This window comes from Temnothorax nylanderi, unplaced genomic scaffold (genome assembly GCF_030848795.1).
Source record: "Temnothorax nylanderi isolate EJ_2023f unplaced genomic scaffold, tnyl_v1.0 TNYL_tig0003_pilon, whole genome shotgun sequence".
Classification (NCBI taxonomy): domain Eukaryota; kingdom Metazoa; phylum Arthropoda; class Insecta; order Hymenoptera; family Formicidae; genus Temnothorax; species Temnothorax nylanderi.
In genome coordinates, this window is record NW_027249065.1 from 2,699,361 (window position 1) to 2,720,361 (window position 21,001).

At 41.0% G+C, this 21,001-nt stretch overlaps 2 protein-coding genes across 6 annotated transcripts in view; one reads left to right on the top strand and one right to left on the bottom strand.

Annotated features, from left to right (window-relative positions):
- The window catches only part of Atp8a (ATPase phospholipid transporting 8A1), a 31,803-nt gene extending 20,906 nt beyond the window's left edge, over window positions 1-10,897 (bottom strand). For 2 of the 5 annotated variants that reach the window (XM_071704981.1, XM_071705006.1), the window contains exon 1: window positions 10,270-10,896. In XM_071704981.1, the coding sequence (XP_071561082.1) occupies window positions 10,270-10,305 (36 nt within the window). In that variant the 5' untranslated portion in view covers window positions 10,306-10,896. Of the gene's footprint in view, window positions 1-339; window positions 755-10,269 lie in introns of those variants that run through there. The other 3 variants (XM_071705014.1, XM_071704990.1, XM_071704998.1) reach the window with 3 other exon arrangements.
- A 1,181-nt stretch (window positions 10,898-12,078) lies between these two features.
- Window positions 12,079-20,602, top strand: Cmb (combover). The gene is made up of 17 exons (XM_071705077.1): window positions 12,079-12,827; window positions 13,972-14,113; window positions 14,186-14,325; window positions 14,449-14,547; window positions 15,115-15,228; window positions 15,338-15,727; window positions 16,141-16,413; window positions 16,485-16,730; window positions 16,810-16,939; window positions 17,013-17,168; window positions 17,245-17,674; window positions 18,620-18,748; window positions 18,826-19,089; window positions 19,185-19,359; window positions 19,449-19,634; window positions 19,725-19,844; window positions 19,930-20,602. The coding sequence occupies exons 1-17, from the start codon at window positions 12,636-12,638 to the stop codon at window positions 20,092-20,094; spliced, it is 3,351 nt and encodes a 1,116-aa protein (XP_071561178.1). The 5' UTR covers window positions 12,079-12,635; the 3' UTR covers window positions 20,095-20,602.
- The last annotated feature ends 399 nt before the right edge of the window (window positions 20,603-21,001 follow it).

Genomic DNA, 21,001 nt, shown 5'->3' on the forward strand with positions numbered 1-21,001 from the left:
TAATAACTCGGTCGATTATCTAAACTCTTCTCGAACAATTGAATAACATAAGCAAGTGTACTGGGCGTCGAAGAAACACTTAAATAAATTAAAAAATGTATTTTTCAATGAATTTCGAGTTTGTTTGGACAGATAAATGTTTCAACGGGCGTATTTTTAACCGCTCGCATGTGTATATCTTGCGCTTGTGTATATCGCTGACTGTACTTTGCGAATTATGTAAATTTGCAGTACACATTCTTAGTAGATTCGCTCATGAGCGATTACTTGCCGGCAGATACAATGAATCGCTCGCTATCGGATTACAAGTCGTTATCGTTATAATCGTGCGATACTCACTACTATTAAACGTGTCGTCCGAGGCTTATTTCTGAACCTCGTTTTGAAGCCTCGATCGGTTCGACCCGTCGTACTTATTATCGCCTCGCCTTATCGTTAATGCACGACTGACTCGGGCAGTACGTCCGAAAATATTTTCAGAGAAAGCCGCGCGATATCTGTCTCTTATTAAATATCTCGCACACCTTGACAACAACCATACGTGTGTACATAGTGAAGTGTACACGAATGTAGGCTTCGGGTAATCACCACTCGAATCACTTCGATATCGTATCGTGGAAGTGATAAGGAATAGATGAAAGATAGACTTCCGAGGAGAATGAATTTAAAACTTTATTTTCCTTTTCGCAGAAGCTCGTGGATATGGAAGACTCTTGCGCGAACACTGCACGTACACGAATCAAAAAGACGATTATATCGTCCAGTAGTAAAAACGCGGAAGTTGTCAGACCAAGTTTCTACTTTTATCTAGAAGATTTCTAAACTTTGAGCTTGTGGAAAGGGAGACTCTTTCTCTATACTCTTTTGGAAAGGCGTTATATAAAATCGCTATTGAAAACTTCATAAAAATTGATATTTATTAGTTAAGGCACTTTTTTTCTCACGTGTGGTAAAATTAATTTTATTTTCTTTTAATTAATTTTAAAGAATACTGGTAAAGAAGAAGAATATTGACTGCACACTTGTTTGATTTTATCTGCAATATGCATGCAACTCGGAAAGAAGTCAACTGTAATCCATTAACATCCATTGAAATCTATTAAAGTCCATTCAAATCCAAGCGTTAATAACTACAACGCACACACGTTTGCGATAAATATTCAACAAAGTTTCGTTTTTTTTGCGGAGGAGTTTTTGCGTCACGCTAAGAGACACACTTCTATCACAATCAGGAAAAAGGCACGTTTTACTTATCACTGAATAAAAAAAAAACGCGCGACTATCGGCGCGCACCGGTCGACACCGCGAGTAAAACTGCACTCACGAACCGCGTCGCATTCGACGCTTTCCGCGAATTTCTGCCGATCGTGGGCGTCTAAAGGAGTTATGTTAACGACACTGCAAAACGTCGGACGTTCATCGTGCAAATGATACCGGGGGTGAGACGACGGCGGCCAGGAGCGCTTTTTTCCCCGAGGAACGTCCAGGAGTCACTGTAGAAATCCAACGTGATAGCGGCGAGGCACGGCCAATAGGAGTAAGCGAAACGATCGATAACGCAAGACACGAAGTGTTTCGACTTGATAAGATCGAGATTTCTATGGCGCTTGCCTGACCGCCCATTCGTGCGGTTTTACCAAGACTGTCACGATGATTCCCGCGACTGTCTTCGATAAGACGAGCCTTCGATTGGGAAGGTCGTTCCTCACTGATCGTATCTTGACTAGGTGGAGTAATAAAAAAAAAGTCGTTCCTCGTAAAGTAACTTTTTTTCAGAAAAAGAATAAAATTGACTAATGTCCATTTTTATCAATGCAAATTACCTAACTTTAATCTCGGTTTAATTTATCTTTCACCTTTTTCTAATTTTAAAAGTTAGAAAAAGATAGAAAGTAAGTTACCGAAATTAAAATTAATCTATATTGGTAAAACATAATTTATGCTTCACAAAGAAGATTATGTTTTTCCCCCAATATGAGAAATTTACTGAACGTGTACTTTGATCATAGCAATTTTTTGTCGTTGCTCAAAAAGTTCACGATTTTTTCTTATTGCTTACAAAAAAGTTTACAACTTCGAAATTTGATTATCTGCTTTTATGATTGCGTTACATGCCTTTTTTTTTAAAAGGAAAGATTATTTTTATATGTTCAAAAGGGAAAGCGCGAAGTTTTCTTGGAATATCCTAAGAACAAAACGGCGATATTTATACGCTAATAACGAATTCGCTAAGAAGATTGATTTCCAAAGTCATTGATTTCCGGAGTCGGACCACCACGGGGTTTTTAATTATTTCTCTATTACGTGATTGAGCGCGACTTTAATGACACCCGTCTGATAGAAGCATCGATCGCGTGATGTGAGCCCTTAATCTACTATCTTGAAATTTCATTGATCGCCGTACGAGTCGTACAATTTTATTAATCTCTTGCGCCCTTCCGAATCGATGCCTTTAATAAGTAAAACGGACGTTCAGGATATTACTTCGTAAATAAATCATACAGATTGTTCCTTCGTTGTATCACGCCTAAATATAGCCTCGATTTATTACCTCATTAAGCATCGAACGACCATTCTTACAAATTGCACATTTCTAAAACAGAAATAAGTTATGTCTACGAGTACTTTATTCTCATCGCGCGTTATGTTAAAATTTAACACGGTAATGATAGCGTACTGCACGAAAAGAACGGTTTTGCTAAAGTATAAAAATTTAGCTAGATACAGATCTGAAAATAATTTTGTCGCACCATCAAAATAATTATATAGTAGGTCGCTGAAAGTATATGATAATAATGCTGTAAAAAATTTTGACATTTTAGCAATCGGTTTGAGTGTTATATATGTATAATTATTTTGATGGTGGCAACAAAATTATTTTCAGATCTGTATCTAGCTAAACTTTTAGATACTTCAGCAAGACCGTTCTTCCCATGTGGAGGAAAAATTAGATAGATATGTGTATATATACGTGTTGCTTTGCCAAGGGCCTGCGACAATTCCCGCAGAGACGCCAGGCATCAATAACGCAAACACGATATGCAACGGCGAGGAAAAGCGTGATGATAGAGTGCAAAATGGTCGATAGTATCGACGATAGTTTCTCCGTGACAAGGCCATCGTAGATCGCCAGAATCGTCAGCGGTAAAGAGACGTTGAATAATTGAATTTTATCGAGTTGATAATGAGACAGCGGAGCGCGTGCGGTCCGTGCGTCATTTCGACCTCTGGTTCTCGGATGCATTATAAAAGAATGCCCTTTCGCCCGGGGGAACAAGCGGATCATTAAGACCTTCGTATCCCTGGCACGTCGAAAAGAGCGTCACGCTCCGCGACGAACATCGTCGCCGTCGTCGGAAATGTCGGCTCCCCGGAGTGGTGCCCTTTTCGCGCACCGTTTCCGTCGATGCGCAAAAACAGCGACGACGCAGACGTTATTGTCTTCCACGCGGGTCTATCGGACGAGCGCGATCGCAAATTACCACTCCCGCGCTTCCGGCACGACGCTAATAAGCGCCGACATAATTAGCGTGACACGATAAACGCGACGTGTAAAACGTATTAGTCTCCAGGATACTCTAGCCGCGTATTATTGAACATTGTCGTTTAATCTTTTATGAATGTGTCGCGCGAGTCATACCGACAGCTTCAACGATGTTTCGCACGGAATTCGAATATTCTGCAAGCGACCTTTTCGGCTATTAATTGTTCGGCTAGGATCAAACAAAATCTTCCTTTTACTCGAACAGGATGATAACACGAAGGCGCGCCTGTCAACTTGGTCACGTATACAAAAGCATTGATTACGCTCGCGGGAAGGTGTGTGCACGTCTATATACGTGCACGTGTTTGCGAATGATAATGATGCGAATCCATCGATAACTCGCACGTAACGCCACACCCTTCCACGAAATGAGGCCGCGCGACCTTTGCCATTAACAGAGGGGCTGGCAGGGCGAAATTGATCTAGCGCAAAGAGTCGCTACTCCAGCCACTCCAGGACGAGTGTGATCGTTACTTAGATATCGTCGATTCCGTCGCGAATTTACGACCGACATCCTACAGAAACCGTAATTTCTATCATTACGAAATAAAATCAATTAATATAGCTCTTGCATCACGATATCTTATTAAATTCTTTCGATTTATATCTGCAGACCGTTCAAAAAGAGATCTGGCCGAAATCTGACCGAAGAGAATGGACGCGCAGCGTCGCTCGGGATTGAAAAACTTGAAGCGAATTCTTTTCTCACGAAGACCGCACATACGACCCGCGGCTTTCGTAGAACAAAGAGGCGAGATGTGTACCGTGTGGATAGAAAATCGAAGGCATGCCGCGCGGTAAGGCGCGAAGTGCAGCTTTGTCTTGGGACTCGACAGAAGCACGCGGTGACAACGCACGGCAGCCGTGTAACACTTACGAAACTTCTGCGACGATTATGTAAGGCGCCCGTCACCGCCGACGCCGTCGTCGCGCAACACACGTCTTTACTAACTCGCGCGTTATTCCCAAGCGGTCCGCGCGGAATCTAAATCCAACGGCTTCGAGGCTCGCGTGACACGAACTCGCGGCACCGTCGGCGCCGCGTCGTTCGTCACGGGCGAAAATTCGTGCGTGCACGCCGGACGGGCTTTTCAACATTCCGCGTGGCGATTCCGCCGGGGAGGAGGCTTTTATCGAACATTTGGGTCAAGTATCCACGGCGCCAGGCCGCACCCCGTAAAACCACACACAAGTTCGCCGGCACAATCGCCTTCCTGTGTCTCGCTGGTTTTATCCCTTCGGCCGTGTCTCTCCGCGCCCGGCTAATGAAGAGCAATTGTTGGCATCAGGATCACGTCCGGCCTGATGATTATCGGCTGTGTTATACTTGGAAGAATGCGCGGAAAAACCGCGTACTGCGCACGGAGTTGATCGAAGAGCGAACGGGACACGACGTCGTTTACGCGAGATCGACGCTGTTAAATAAGTGATTTTTAGGAGTGATCCAGTTTCTACGATATTGTTCGATCGTATATTATTAGGTTGTTGCAAGTGAAATAACTGCAGTTTTCAATTTTTTATTCGAAACATTTACCTATATTACAAACCTAATACATACTTTCTTAATCAAAAGTCTTCATCTTCAATGCACTTCTTTCAAATCCCTTCTGATAGAAATCTGGCGAACGAGAGAAGCAATCACCGTCTCTTTCAAATTTTCTTTCAAAAAGCCGCCTTGATGTTAAAAAATAAAAAATAAAAAACCGCCATTTTATTTACAACAATCTAATAAAAATAATCAGCGCACTACGGATTTCACTTATTTATATTTGCTCAGTTAATTAATCTCGAAAATCGCGTGCTCGTAATTCTACATCTCCGCTGATTTTTCCCGACAGATTGACTGTTTGAAATTCACATTTTATCGCTTCTCAATGACGAGCGTACTCTGCTGTTGTAAATGAACTTTAATCGCGCATGTGTCGAAAGCCCGATAAAGCGTGCTTCTGGCACTCGTGAAACATTTCAATTGCCAACTCAATTACTCGACGAACGGGGTTGAACACGTGGGGCAACAACGAGCGAGATGCCGCCGTGAATAAAGCCGGATTTAATTCTGCAATATCTTAAACATCGAACAATTCATCCGTGTAGGTGTGCAGGAAATCGAATTCAGAGCACCGAAGCCCGCGCCGATCGCCACTTGTAAACTCTCGCGACATATCGTGCGCGCTCGATCGAGAAAATAATTGAGGATGCTCAACTCCAAACTGCATTAGTCGGGAAATATTCAACGCGCTGCTCTGGAAATTTAAATTTCGCAGAAAACTTGACAAATAAATTATCTGAGGCGAATTAATAACGTCACGATTAATTCGTCCGTATTTCCTTACTTATTTATGTACGCCTGACTCTACGAGAAAAGTTAAATAATTAAGGATACTTATGTAACTTCAAACTGCATTAGTCGGGAAATATTCAACGCACTGCTCTCGAAACGTATATATTTCGCAAATAAATTCTCTGAGACAAATTAATAACATCACGATTAATTCGTCCGCATTTCTTTATTTATTTTTGTACGTCTGGCTCTACGAGAAAAGTTAAATAATTAGAGGATACTTATGTAACTTCGAACTGCATTAGTCGGGAAATATTCAACGCACCGCTCTGGAAATTTAAATTTCGCAGAAAATTTCGCAAATAAATTCTCCGAGGCAAATTGATAACGGTCACGATTAATTCGTCCGTATTCCTTTATTTATTTATGTACGCCCGTGTATATGCCTGACTCTACGAGAAAAGTTAATTTGCTCGCGACACATTTATTTTCTTTTCGTCAAACCCTTCAATTACTGTTTCCACCCACATTTGCCACGAGGGAAAAAGCGGATATAGATAACCGTGACATCGGCACGAATTCACGGAACATGTCATAACGGCCGCTCCCATTCTTCACGAAAATAAACGGACGAAATTAAGACGTGTAGAATGAAAAGCTGGCTGATCACGCAAAAAGGGGAGGCTCCACCCCCCTTGCATGGATATTAAAAACACCCCGTGGACAGGGTAACAAAGGGGATGCTAATTAATTCAACAGCGTAGCAGTCAGTTAATTGCCACGAGTGTATATGGGACATTTTAATTAGGGTAGAGCGAACTTCTGCGCTCTGGGACAATATACAAGATCAAAATCGTATATTTACGTACAATTAAGATATAACGTAATAATCATTCGAATCAGGAAATCAAGCTATACGATAGAGGAGACAAAAAGCGAAATATAATCCAATACCTAGTGTATTAGACATTAATTTGCCAAGCATTTAACGGAAACGCGAAACCAAGTAGATAAAAGTTCTCAAGCTACTCGAGACGGGAAACGCGACACCGGGCGACTCCTGAAAGCATTTTAACGAAGTTTCTAATCTCACGTGACAGTGGAGTTCCACAAATAACGGGAAAACAAAAAAGATCTCGAGCAGATAGCGAAAGAAGGGTTAATCTCTCTACAACGAATTTACGATCACGAACGAAGCGCTCCTTCGTGATTATCTCGAGAACATAGGATTATCGTCTAATTCTTTTTTGTACGTCGCGCTGCCAGCCGGGGGGGATTATCTCGACTGCGATAAACACAATCCGCTCAGACTTTTCTGCGGGAATTAATTCCGCGCGCGAAAGGCGGCTTATGGTCGCAGTCGGCGTTCCGGATTTAACACGCGCCGGCCGTTATTTTATCGATCATCCGGAGCGTACTTAGTTACTGCCGCAAGGCCGCGGGTTCGGGCTTTCTGAATGGAAGAAACAATGCCGCGATGCCGTCGTTTATGCACGCGGGTCACGCTACGTCGCGAAAAGGTATCTACCGATACGTCGCACTAGGGAGAAAAAAGGGACTGTTTGCACAAGCGAAGCCTAATTCGCTCGTCTCCGTTCAAACAAACATAAAACTGGTGATATCCACAGCAAGGAAAAACGCCTGCCTCATCAGTGACGCGTCACAGATCGCGAATCCGAGACGCTCGTAATAATTGTGAGATATTTGCGATATATTCGTCGATCGCGTCGCGTAAACGCTAAGTGCCCATCTACAATAAGTGTTTTTAAGCCCTAAGCCTGATGTTTTATGCTCTAAACTGTGACGTATTTCCGGCCTTGAGCGTTCCACGCCCTGCTCTAAGCCCTAAGCTCCTAAGCCCGAAGCGAGTTGGCCAACTCCCATCTTTAAAAGCTTAGGGCTTGAGGCTTAGAACCTATGTAATATCTCTCTAAAACAAAGACCAGGGCTTAAAGCACCTATTGTAGATGGGGACTAAAAGGCCATTGCACGTAACAAAGTTTTAGTCATAATCGTAAGGCCGTAAGAAAATAGACCAATCACACTCGATTATTCTTCGAGCTCAAGGAGAATAATCGACTGTGATTGGTCTATTTTCTTACGGCCTTACGATTATGACTAAAACTTTGTTACGCGCGATGGCCTTAATTTCTCACGTGTCAGGTGAATCGAGTGTTGACTTGGATGCCCGATATTTCGGTGGGAGGATCGATACTCGCGAACGGCGTAAATAGCATTGATATCGTGCGGAATTTAAGCGCGCCTCGTGCCGCGCTCCCACAAAGACGGTCGGCCACTTGGCCAGGTCAGGGAGATCGATGCATTATGCAACAAGTAGCCAGTTGCCGCTGGCAGTTGCGCTTTGGAAAGTCGCGCGGAAATTCCACGAATGTCCCGGCGCGATGCGAAACTGCCGGCGGGACACACTCGCGATAGAGATATCTCTTCTCCTCGGTCCCGGCGCCCTTGTTCGCGACAATGTGCGACAATGTCGAACGTGCCTGATAAGTTTATCGGCAAATTTATCGCCCGAGGTTTTCGCGAGACAATTCAATTGTCATCGCGAGATCTAACTGTTGTAAATGCTTGCGGTCACGTGAGGAAGCGTCCCAGCGGCTATTTTCAATCGTTAGTCGTTCATAAGATAATCGAGGAGAATCGGAGATCACTTTCCAATGTCCATTTCACTTCAATGCAGATTAACCTTAACCTGCGGTTTAACTTGCTTCTTACCTTTATTTAGTCCTAAGAATTAGAAAAAAATAAAAAGTTAAACCGAGATTAAAGTTAATCCTACATTGGTGGAAATGGAACGTAATAATGGCTTTGTGACCAAACTCCCCGGTTAATTTATTTACTTATTTATTTATTTATTATTAAGTAACGTCCATAGTATTTTGTAGATATAATTATAAATTCTAGTCGTGCTATTTCAATTACAAAGCAAGCAGTTTAAAATTATACCGCAAGCATTCTGTCGGATAAATTAATCGCCGCCTAATTGTATTAATTACTGTCTTGTACTTCTTGCCGCGGACGGAATTTTATTCTCGAATTAACGTTAACCGTAAGAGAAAATTATCTTAGAAAATTCCTAAAAGTTCGATTTCTTAAAAATTCTCGAAGGAGTCGTTTGGAAACCTCTCCAACTTTCACCTGGCAATGACGCGCGGTAGTTTGAGAACACTATCTAGATTAACTTTGATCTTGGTTTATCTTTCTCTAATTTTAATAACTAGAAAAAGATGAAAAGTAAATTAAAGTTAATCTACATTGGTAGAAATGGATATAAGTCGTTTTATATCCATTTCTATATCAATGCAGTATAATTTTAATCTCGGTTTGACTTACTTTTTAGCTTTTTGTACATTGTTAAATTCACATGGTGTCAAGTTATATTTTTAATCATTCTTACGCCCAGTTTCACAAGTGTCGGTTAATTTTTAACTTTAGATTAACTCACTCTTCGTCTCCTTCTAACGTCCCTCTTAGAAAGAGACGAAGAGTGAGTTAATCTAAGGTTAAAAGTTAACCGACACTTGTGAAACTGTGCCTTTTATAGGTCACTACTGCTCCTACTCAATATATCGTTAATTTAACTAAAACAATGTTAATTTAATTAAATCTAATGCAGTCAAAATAATACTGTTTTTGTTATTTAACTCGAAGTATCGGTTTAAATTTTGTCTTTTAATATTTAACAGTGTAGTTCCATAAATTAAAAAAAAAATGATAAAAAGTGAGTTAAATTGTAGAAATAGACATTAGGTACAGCGTCGCGAGAAATGTCAAGGATAATCTGATAAATATTTAGCGGGACGAGTACCTACTTATATTATTTGTTGGCTCATGTGCTGATCTGCAGCGGGCAAATAAAAAAAACGACATGATCCTGTTAACGGGACCCTCATAACAATGCCCGGAAAATAACTGTTATCCAAAGAAACCGCAACCTTCAGGTTTTACGATCTAAAAGTTATGTTTAAGGAACGTCCTCGTTTTTACCTCGAAAAAGGGAAAGGAAATCGCCTCGCTCGCGTCAAGGCCGCCGACAGCTTTAGACCCGTCGCTGATTTAGGACAACTTCGATCGAACGCGCGATTATTCGACCGGCAGAACTGCCCGTGACATTTCCATATAATTCGTCACGATCACCGATCTAATCTCCCTTTCCACGTGTCAGGGGATAGAAAAAAAAATTAATAATCCCGTCCCGCGACGAAACGGGGCGAGCGTCGCTCGGCGAGTTAATCGGAGTTAAGTAGGAGTTCAGTCATCCTTTCGGCTCTCCCTCCGTGAACCGCCCTTCGCCCCGCGCTTGACATCTCCCGCGTTCTAACCTCAAACGCGATGCAACGCGACACACACGCATGCTATGGGGAAGAGAGAGAGAGACAGAGAGAGAAAGAGAGACAGGACGAAGAAAACAAAACACCCAACTCACCCGTGCCGTCCGTCGTGCGTGGTCGCGTGTCCGCATTGTCCTATGCCGTCGCACGCGTGCCGCCAGACGCTTGTCGGCATCTCACCGCCGTCGGGAGATAAATCCGCGCGTAACTCCGAGGAAGGAAGCGTGGCTCGTCGTCGCCGTCGCCGTTGCCGTTGTCACGCTCGCACGCACGCCGCACGCGAGCGCGAGCGTGGGCGCGCGGGCCGCTGCCTCGCGGCCGCGGCATGGGGAGGAACGAGAGACGCCGAGACGCGCGTCCGATACTCGCGATTGACAGCCGACGGACCGGGAGATTGTCAGATGACGAAGACGACGAAACGAATACGTCCAACTAATGGACGCTTCTCGGTTCCCTCTCGCGCCCTTTTTTTTTCTCTCTCTCTTCTCTCGTTCGAATCTCGCCGCGACGTGACACACGACGCCTCCGACGCGATCGCGATCGGTCGCGATTCGCGGCCAACTGCCTGGCGAACTCGCGGGAGTCGCGAGACTCGCGAGTTTGCGTCTCTGCGAGCGAGTGCCGCTCGTCGTAATAGGCGTTGTTGACGAAGGCCCGACTGGACTGTGACGACTGTCTTAAGTCCAGTCCTGTGGACTAGATACCGCGGCGTAAAGACGCCCGTAAAGACCGCGGCGCGCGGTGCCGCGCGCGACGGACACGAGCATTTATTATTAAACTCATCGCGGATGCCATAGGCGGGAAACGCATCGTCGTTCCTGCACGCGCTCCGTGTCGCTCGTCGCTCCGTGTCGGCCGATGATGCATTGCCTGAATTATTGCCTCCCGCTCGCGTGCACCAGCTGGCAGCAGCTGTCAATCGATCGCGGGAGTCGGGACGCGGGAGTCGCGCGTCGCGCGTGCTCCTCAGTAAACACCGAGCATCAGCAGTACTGCAGTTACATCTGATATAATTTACTCTTATACATATTATAATTTCTTCGCCCAACAATGTAAATGCAATATGTATAATACATACACGGAGAGAATTTTTTGTTATATTTTACCCTTATATTCACTACAAACTTGGGAAAACGGCAACCAAAGAAATTTTTAAAATATACAAAAGACATTTTACAAACGACGTGATAAAAATTACCAAGCAGATTGGTAAATTTTGAAAAATTATTGAAATTTCCTAGATATATTTTAGTAAAATTAATCAAACATATTTTCTATTTTAATGTAATAGATATTAATATTTTTTATTATGATAGATATTATAATCAGAATAGCTCGCATTAAATTCTTGGTGGTACATGTTGTCCCACAACTACCATGATTTCAGGGTAAATTTTAAGAGAAAATTCTCTCCGTGTAGCTACGTTATATTGAGTAGAATTGAGTGAGAAGATGTGTAAATGTAACTGGATCGATGCTTAATTGGTACTTATTGGATCATCTTGTAACTCCATCTGCACCCAGCGACACTTTCTGCTTAAAATAAGATAGATATTTAATAATTATATGTTAAATATTCTGAAAATCTTCAACCAATTATTTCTAAAAGTATCTGATAAATTTTACATATTTTTCAGAATTTCTCATAATTCTAAAATATGAGAAATTCTTAGAAAATTTCTAAGAAAATATTCCTGACAAATTTTTTCACCAGAAATTGCATCAAAATTCCGGAACAAAAACTCGCACGTATATAAACATTTTTAAACCCCTCTCTTTTCTTTCATCTTTCATTCCTTCCAAAGTCTTCTTGATATTTTTAATTGGTCCCCAAACTGTTAATCAATAAAGAATTAATAATTCTATCCACTTTAACAAAGTTGCGCAAGTTAGCTTTTGACGAGCTAATTGCCGATTGACTTTAATCGGCGTTTGATCAAATAAAAGTCACCCCCTATAGAGGCTATAGATCGCGGTGCAGTGTCGAGTGTCGAGCCGTCGAGGGACATTTAAAAATGGCCGCAGTGTCGGCGCGTTAGGAAAACGCAACTGATCAACGTCGTCCGGGGATACCGCCAGGATACAAGCCGACGTGTCTCTCGATATCGCAACGAGTCACGTCGATGCACGGACGTTTCTATTTATAACGTATTCCCGATTCTTTCGGCATCGTCTGCCAAGTATTTTGACGTAAGACCAGCCGGACGTGCGTGATTTCGCGATCACCGTGGGGATCGCGTCTCCGATCTTTCCGCACGGTCGTTCTCGCCGAGGGTCCTCGACTCCTCTCGCTCGCCTCCCGCGAGAACGTCTCGCGTCCGTTCTCGTCCGGTTTCCTCCGGAGGAAGTCCAGGAGTCGTCGCGCGGACGGTGTCAGCTGTGCGGTGAGGTTAAGTCTCATAGTCTCGCGGTCATAGTCCCGCACTCTCGGGAGAGAACGCCTCGCGCGAGGGGAACGACGATGTCGCCCGGTATCAACGGCGGCGGCGGCGGCGGCAGCGGCGGAAGCAGCGGTGGAGGCGGAGCCCCGCGCAACACGGGCACCCTGCCGAAGAGCAATCGCAGAAACGACAGGAACCGGGAGCGATCCGCGGCTAATCGGCAGCTCGCGAACCGCTCGGCTCATTACGGCTATCCGCACTTTAATAACTTGGTAAAAATCCATCAGGAGCTTTGCTCCCCCCCCCCCCGCAGGAGTTTGTTTTCCTTGTTTTGTTCAGGTAGACTGAGAGATGCACGTGCGGTCCACGCGCATCGAGAGAAAATGACAAAATATTGTGTTTTATATATATATGTTCTTTTAGTTAATTATCTTTTTGCTGGTTAAAGAAAGGAAATTGTTATTAATATTGTGGGCCGTTTGAGCTTTATTTCGTGCAATTTATAATTTTGGATCTTATTCATTGTACAGGTGTCACTACCAATTGTGGTTAGCTTCAGTGGTCTTGATCTTGACATATATTGTTGAAGTCACGGTTCTAGTTTCGTTTCGTATATAATTCATCACGTTACAACAGTTCCATATGGTTGTCCACGTGAGGTCCATCCCACAGCGTTCGATGCTTGCAGAGCAAAAGTAGGTTTGTTATTGTACAGTTTCACAATGCGAGTAAGGTCCACCTCATATCGCCCAGTGCTCGCACCGTAAAACAAAGTCTATTATTGTACGTACGGTTCACGTGGAAAGTTGGAAACCCATGTGGAACTGTATAATAATAGACCTCGTTTCACCCTGCGAGCATTAGGCAGTGTGGGATGGATCTCGCATCACGAAGAAAGTTTGAAATTCCTGTGGAATCATTTTATGTTAAAAATAATCGCTGTAGAGCTTTCAGGCAGAAAAAAAATTGCAATTTGTCTCTCTCTGTATAATGAATAAGATCCATAATTTTTAATACTCGCTAAACATTCATTTAAGTTATTTATTTATAAGTTATCGAGCATATTTAGTTGTCGATGAGTTAGATATGAATGAGTAACGATGAGAGAATAATTGTGATGGATAGATCGAAAAAGGAAATGATTATAAATAAGTTGAATTCTAAGTTGAATGATATTTAGTGGGAGAAGACGCCCGAAGCCTACTCCGATAGAGATACGCTATTAAGCCGCTCTCAGCAGTGTCGAATTCGGTCTATTAATAGGCTGTAGAGTGGTGGGGCGTTTCTCACTCTAAGAATACATATCCACGGAGGTGAATCCGCAGTAGAGCTGCGAGCATTTCTTCCAACACACCCACAAGCCCATTTCCGCTCTACGTCTGCAATACTTTAACGCTAAAAACGTTTATATATTAGTGTCAGCTGGACTGGCAAGTAGCAAGTGAATGCGAGCGTGAACCAAGAGTACCGAGGGAAGCGAAGAACAGCAACACGAGATCAGCTTCCTCTCAACTGCTTTCTTCATACTTTGCTACGTACCAAGACTTACCTGATTTTGGTGAGCGTATATATTTAATTCTACCTCTTATGTCGTGTACTCAGTCGTAATTTGTAATTTTACTTGTCGCAGCATCGCACAACTCGGCGAGACAGTGCAATTACAGTACAGAAGACTACACCCCTTGGCTAAAAATGGTACCATTTTCTGATCCCGGAACTCAGTCACCGTCACGATTACAGGGAACGAAGCCCTCCAATGTGAATAAGATGGTACTATCCTGTATTCACCGCATCTAAATATTTCTATTTTAAATTGTAGTTTTTTTTCTGTCATTTTAATTTTATTATAATTATATAATTTTTTTTAAATTTTAATTCTATTTTTTTTTCAAGCCCGATAGAAACCAAGTAGAAAGTCGTTTAAATCAGATCAGAGACTACATCAGAGTCACTGCAACAATGATAGACTCTCTTAGTCAATCCTCTGATCCTGTGAGTATCATTTATGCACAATAGTATCGCAAATATTTTATATTTTATATTGTATGTAGAAGATTGTGTTTAAATTACTTTTTCACAACACCTCCACGGAAAGTTCGACTTTCCATGCCTGTAGAGAGGAGCGAAAGCGGTCAATTTCACGCCAAGGCGGCATAGCGGGCGGAAAGTAACCACTTTCCTCCCTAGGGCGGAAAGTGACCACTTTCCACCCGCTAAACAGGGAGGAAAGTGGTTACTTTCCGCCCGCTATGCCGCCTTGACGTGAAATTGACCACTCTCGCCTCTTTCTAGGCATGGAAGTCGAACTTTCCGTAAAGGTATTGTGAAAAATATCGTGTGCACCTCGGGGCGAAAGCTTTTTCAGACTCGTGTGATATGTATTTTATAATAATACATATACACGGAAATTCATATTGAGCTGCCTAAGATCTAAGCTTAGGACCGAAAACGGCCTTCGGCTCGGGCGGCAAACTTCACACTCGTCTGAAAAACGCTACTTTCGCCCCTTGGTGCACAATATACTATTTATTTGTATATTACAATAAATGTATTTTATAGCGCGCACAAGCTCAGAGCGAAAAGTTAAGTAGAATGGTGGACGATCTTCACGACAGTGAGACCAAGCTCTCCAAATTATTGGAGCAGTATCATAATCATGGAATTTCTGACGAGGTTATTAGTCTTTAATGTTATATCGAAACACACACACACACACACACAGATTGATTTTATGAAATTGAATATCTTATAATTATAATATTTTGTGCATACACACATGTAGAACGGCGAAAATGGAGACATAGATGAATGTGGCGATGCTAGCAGAGACATCCAATTACGGAGGAATATGGAAGAATATCAGAACAAACTCGCGCAGTTGCAAGAGCAACAAGCCAACTTGGCGGACATGCAGATGTGCGTCAGAGAAAGATTGAACAAGGCGCGTCAGGCGCAGCAAATGCTTCTGCAACAGGAGAATCAGAATACGCCCAATTCCGCTACGTGGGAAGACAATCGTGCATCCCTGCCGAGTCCTTCTAATGTCGAGCAACTTGAATCGGAAACTGCGGTGTTGCGAGGCAAATTGGTGCAACTACAGACAAAGAAGAAACAAATGGATCATCTTGTAGCGGAATTACAAGCCATAGAGACGTCCGATAGAGGCAGTTGTGTTAGTTTTTATTTTTATTTCATATGATACAAATTTACTTAGATAATACGTACTTCACAAATATGAAACTTATATACTTTATTGTATACATACGTCATATCCAATTTTGTCCTTTGTTGACTACAACTAACTGTACTCCCTTCTAAAAAAAAAGTGTACTGATGTCTGTCGCTTGATATTCTTTCTTATTTACTAACAGTTCTGCACGATATACCAGTGGGTACGAACGTTTTATAACCGCTGAAGACATTCTTAGTTAACTTATCGTTTTATCGAACTTTTCGGATCTTATCGGTGGCGATGAGGACGATACAGAGCCATTGCGCAAATTTCATATTTGTGAGATTTTCTTATTTGTGATTTGTAAATTTTATTTATCATTCGTTGTTATCGCATTTGTATTAATTGTCCAGAGCTCGGAAGGTTCAAGAAACACAATGAAGGATAAAGCCGCGGAATTGGAGACGATGAAAGCGCAGCTTGCACATATAAAGGCTCTAATGGAAGACAGTACGAAAATTCGCGATTCTATCGACTCTTCTTCCGAACCCGAGCAGGATATCGACGCGCACGATGAAAATGGAACAGATGGGATTACCGAGGATATGGCAAATGTCCCGTTTGAGAGAAGCAATGATGTCAATCAAAAACTTCGATGTTTCGAGTCTAACATTTCAGATATACGAGTAATGTCGACAATCTCACAATAACATAATTTTAATATAATGTACACTACAGCACTTTGCTCATTTTCTAGGCGCTGACGTCAGAGCTTAAAGAACAATCGGCCTTGCTACAAACTACGCGAGCCGAATTGCAACAACGTTTGAAACAACCATTATCTGCAACCGCTCACCCTGCTTCTTCGAACTGCTCGTTCTCTCGTCCACCTCCAGCGCTTATACCTCTAAGCGCAAACGAAAAGAAGCAGAGTTGTAATGCCAGTACGGAGAGTCAATCTAAGCAAGCAAAAAGAAGTCAACTTGAAGATCTTATAAGAAAGGTTTACAAACTTTATATTTTTTATGTAATTCTTATGTAATCACGCATTTATTACATACATATATCTTTCGAATAAATAGGAACCAACACAGCCTTCCAATATGAATCGGGATATTCAGGCGTTAGATCAAAACAGTCAAAGGAGCTCCGGTTCGCAAGCTAGTCATACCAGCACACCTGCAAATATCTGGCCATCTTCTGCCGCTGCAGGTAATTATTATTATTATTATGTACTATGACAATGATGATATCAAGCACTCTTTATCTTGCATATTTTGCATAGGTACAGGAGGTTCTAACGAGCAGAGCGTAGACGGTGTATCTACGTCAGAAAATTTATTGGATATCGGTCCACCTGCTGCTATCGAGAATGGCGGAGTTGTTGGAAATTTATGGGCCTGCCCTGTACCACCTCCGTCTATTAATCAAGGACAAACTGGTAAAGCGTCATCTTGAAGATACACTTAAATCATTTTTAAAAAGAGGGAGAAGTTAACGTGTTTCTTTCGTTACAGCCACGGTCGAGTATTATCGGCAATTATTATTGGGTTCGCAAGCCCATCAGTTGCAAATGATGGGTACGACGATGCAACAGTGCTGTCAGCTTCTGTGGTCGCAGCAACGCGAATTGCAATCCATGCGCGCTGCCATTGCCGATCTGCAGCTGCGATCACAAAATCATGCTCCGCAGCGCGCCAACAATGCTGAAAATTTGGAGGAACATTCTAATCTAAGCCGTAGCGTCCACAATCTCGGCGATACGTTGGACGCGACCTTACCTCCCAGTTCATCCTTACCGAATCTCGTGTCGCTACCTAATTCCTCAGCGGCATTATCGCATACTCCGATAGTTAGCTCTAACTCGCAGCAGCAACAGCAGCAACAATTGAACAATCAAGTTCCTCCTGGTAATAGAGCGAATAACTACTGGGACAATTTTCGAAGGTAAAAAGATTGACTCATAAGTTGACGAATATGTGTGTCTCGTTAGTTTTGATTTATTAATGAGTTAATTTCAATATTTGTGCATTGTAAAACGGTAGACTTGTGAAAAAAGCAGATATTTTATTGCGTATATCTACTCTTTCATAATTAAATTTTTACCTGACTATAGAGATTTTTTCTAAAAATATACTTGTTATTAAATCCGATTTCAAGTGTGATTACTGTAATAGAGGAAGACAGATAAATATGGAATATTAATAAAATTGTTATTAAAATTATTATTAAAATAAAATTTATTAATAATCACTGATTTTGATAATTGCGCAATAGTGACAATAGGCGAACTTTAGAAGATCTGTAATTACTATTCCATATTTTTTCTACTCCATATTTGTCCATGATATTTCATAGTTGCCAGATTGATCGCATCCATTTTCCATTTTTCTGTAAATCTAATGTATCGCATTTCATTTAGTAATAAACATCACAATCTACCTTTGCAACATTTTCTGTCTTATACTTCTTACTCTCTTATCATTACCCTTGTTTAAGAGACTGTAATAAGCACGTATAGTCTATATTATAAGTTCAATTACCTAATCCGGTGGTTACAAACGAAAATAAATAAGGAAAACTATTATTGGTAGGTAATACATAGGTATGTAAATGATTTTGGATTGAGGTTTGGATAGTATCATCAATGTAAATCTTTCGATGATTAATATTAATGCATGTAATGACAATGAGATTGTGTTAACATTGAAATTTTCTCTTACGATTTAATTGCAGTTTCAAGTCCTTCTTTAAAATTTTATAATAAACCTTTTTGATTAACGATTGGTAATTGACCTTAATATGAGATCTGCGAATTTTTGCCTAAACACAAAAATATATACGCCACACATTTGTCTTAATATTATGTATATATTTTTTTGAAATTTTCAGTTATTCCCGACAGAATCTGCTCTCAGGAAATGTGAAGACAATGACTGATCCTCCGACGGCTATAGCAAATTCGGCGTGTTCCGCAAACACGACTAATACAAGCGGAAGCAGCGTTAACAGTTCGTTAATGTATGCAATATAAAGTTAATTACATTGACAATTAGAGTATATATACTTCTTATGTAATATCTTTTATTTGCTTCTAGAAAAGATAAGCGGAATCGAGAACAGGGGTCTGACAACTTACCTCTACCATTAACCGGCGCGGAAACGCAATATTCATTGAACCTACAATTGCCAAATTTACAATTGTCAAATTTACAACAACAGGATAGAGAAAACGCTACTATCCGCAGTAATATCATAGCAAATGAGGTGTCTCAACAAGTCGATAATCTTTGGGAGGAAGCTCACAGTTCTTTCCGATTACCGTCTGCGATGAACGATGATAATCTTTTTAATAATTCAAGGTTTGAATCCTTTTTGAGATTTCTCAAATGCAATTATTATGTAGTTTTTATACGTATTCATATATATAATATGTTCTCGATTTTACAATAAACAGTTCAGAAATGAAGGAGGCAATCAGTTCGCTCATCGCAGTGAACAGGAGGCGACCCGATTACTTAATAATTATTTTGAGAGAGATCAAGGCCATTAGCGAGGATCACAGATTGCGACCTCATTTGTTAAGATCGTTACGTGCATTACAGGACAAACAAACATTAAATAATCCATTGGTTAGTATATGATCTGCAGAGTACAGTATGTATCTTTATAAATCATTCCATATAATATTAAATTAGCTATCAATTAACATTTGTTGCAGAACGAAGCACCTGACTTAACTCCAAGCGAAAGTTGTCAGTCTAGCGACGAAGACTCGGATATCGGTGCGACCTTTACTTTGGAAAATCATGCGTCCATGATGGAATTGGTTGCGACGTCTCATGTAGACACTGCCTCTTCTCCAGCTTCGTCTCAAGTACCATTAATAGAACATTTGGAAATACCGGTAAATAATAATATCAATAAAGTAGAAAGGCTCGAATATAATATATTACAGAGAAATATTTCTCTAAACTATAATTTCTAATATTGTTAGGGAGCATTTTCACTTGACTCTGCGAGTGCTGTCCCTTCCGCTTCTAATGCTAAACCCGGTTATAATGAGGACTTAGCGGAAGCCGATCAATCGAGACCTGAAGCTTCGGGAAATCAAAAAGTATATCTTTTTTTTCTCTCAAATTTGTTTCAAAACTAATTGTAAGTGGCAAAGTGAATATTAAATATGTTATATGCTATTCCAGTTTCCTATTAGCAATATGGATAACGAAGAAGGGCAAGAAGAAGCAGCAGCGTCTTATCCGATTACTGCAGAGGCAGCTACTCCTGATCTTGAAAGTCTAGCTGCCAAAACTGAAGACGAAAGAGCGGAGGATACCGGACTTGACAATTTTTTCAGATTGCATTGATTAGATTGATTGATTGTGTGATACGATACTATTATTTACAGCTATTTTAAGAGCGATATTAAAAAGAAAGTAGACACGTACCGTAATCTTTGATAAGGTATTTACTACTACTGCTTCCGTTTACATAAATATTGACTAATAAGTGAAGTCTGATATGAATAGCAAAAGATGTGAAACATTAAAAGCTCTCGCTAATATGCCTTCAGATTAGAAGGGTACGCAGGAGAGATCAATTATAAAAATAAGTTTACATTATATAAACACGTATTACACCAATTTATGCAATGGATACATATATACTATTATATACAATCCTCAAGGAGATATGAAATTGATCGACTAGCGTAAAAAATGCGAACTATGTAGATATTGGTATGTGGATAAAAACCTCATAAGGTTTAATTATTTACCTCCTATGTATCATTTATAATTATATTTAAACAATGATTATTTATAAGAAAAATATGCCTGTTTTACAATTGAGCCATTAAATTGCGGTATTACATTATGAGCGTTTTGCGTTTTGAATAAGCAAACGAACAATAATCTATGATAATTTACAATGGACTATTTAATGAACTATACTAGTGACATGAAACAGGGTATTCTGAATATGTCCATATTCTGAACTCGTTGAGCTATAGAAGCTTTAAACTCGGGAGAATACGGAGTCTATTACCAAATTAATAGATCTAGTTTAAGGAACCTATTTTAGTCCAACAGTTAATTATCACCCAATCACAATTGAGAACTCTCTCAAAGCTTTTAAAACTTAAAAAAAATATATCGATTTGCTTACTCTGTTTCAATTCGCTAGTTTTCTTATTAAAACAATCGCATATTTAACAGTTTAACGACTGCGAATTAAGATTTAATATTGAAAAATGAAAGAAGAGTTGAGCTGGAA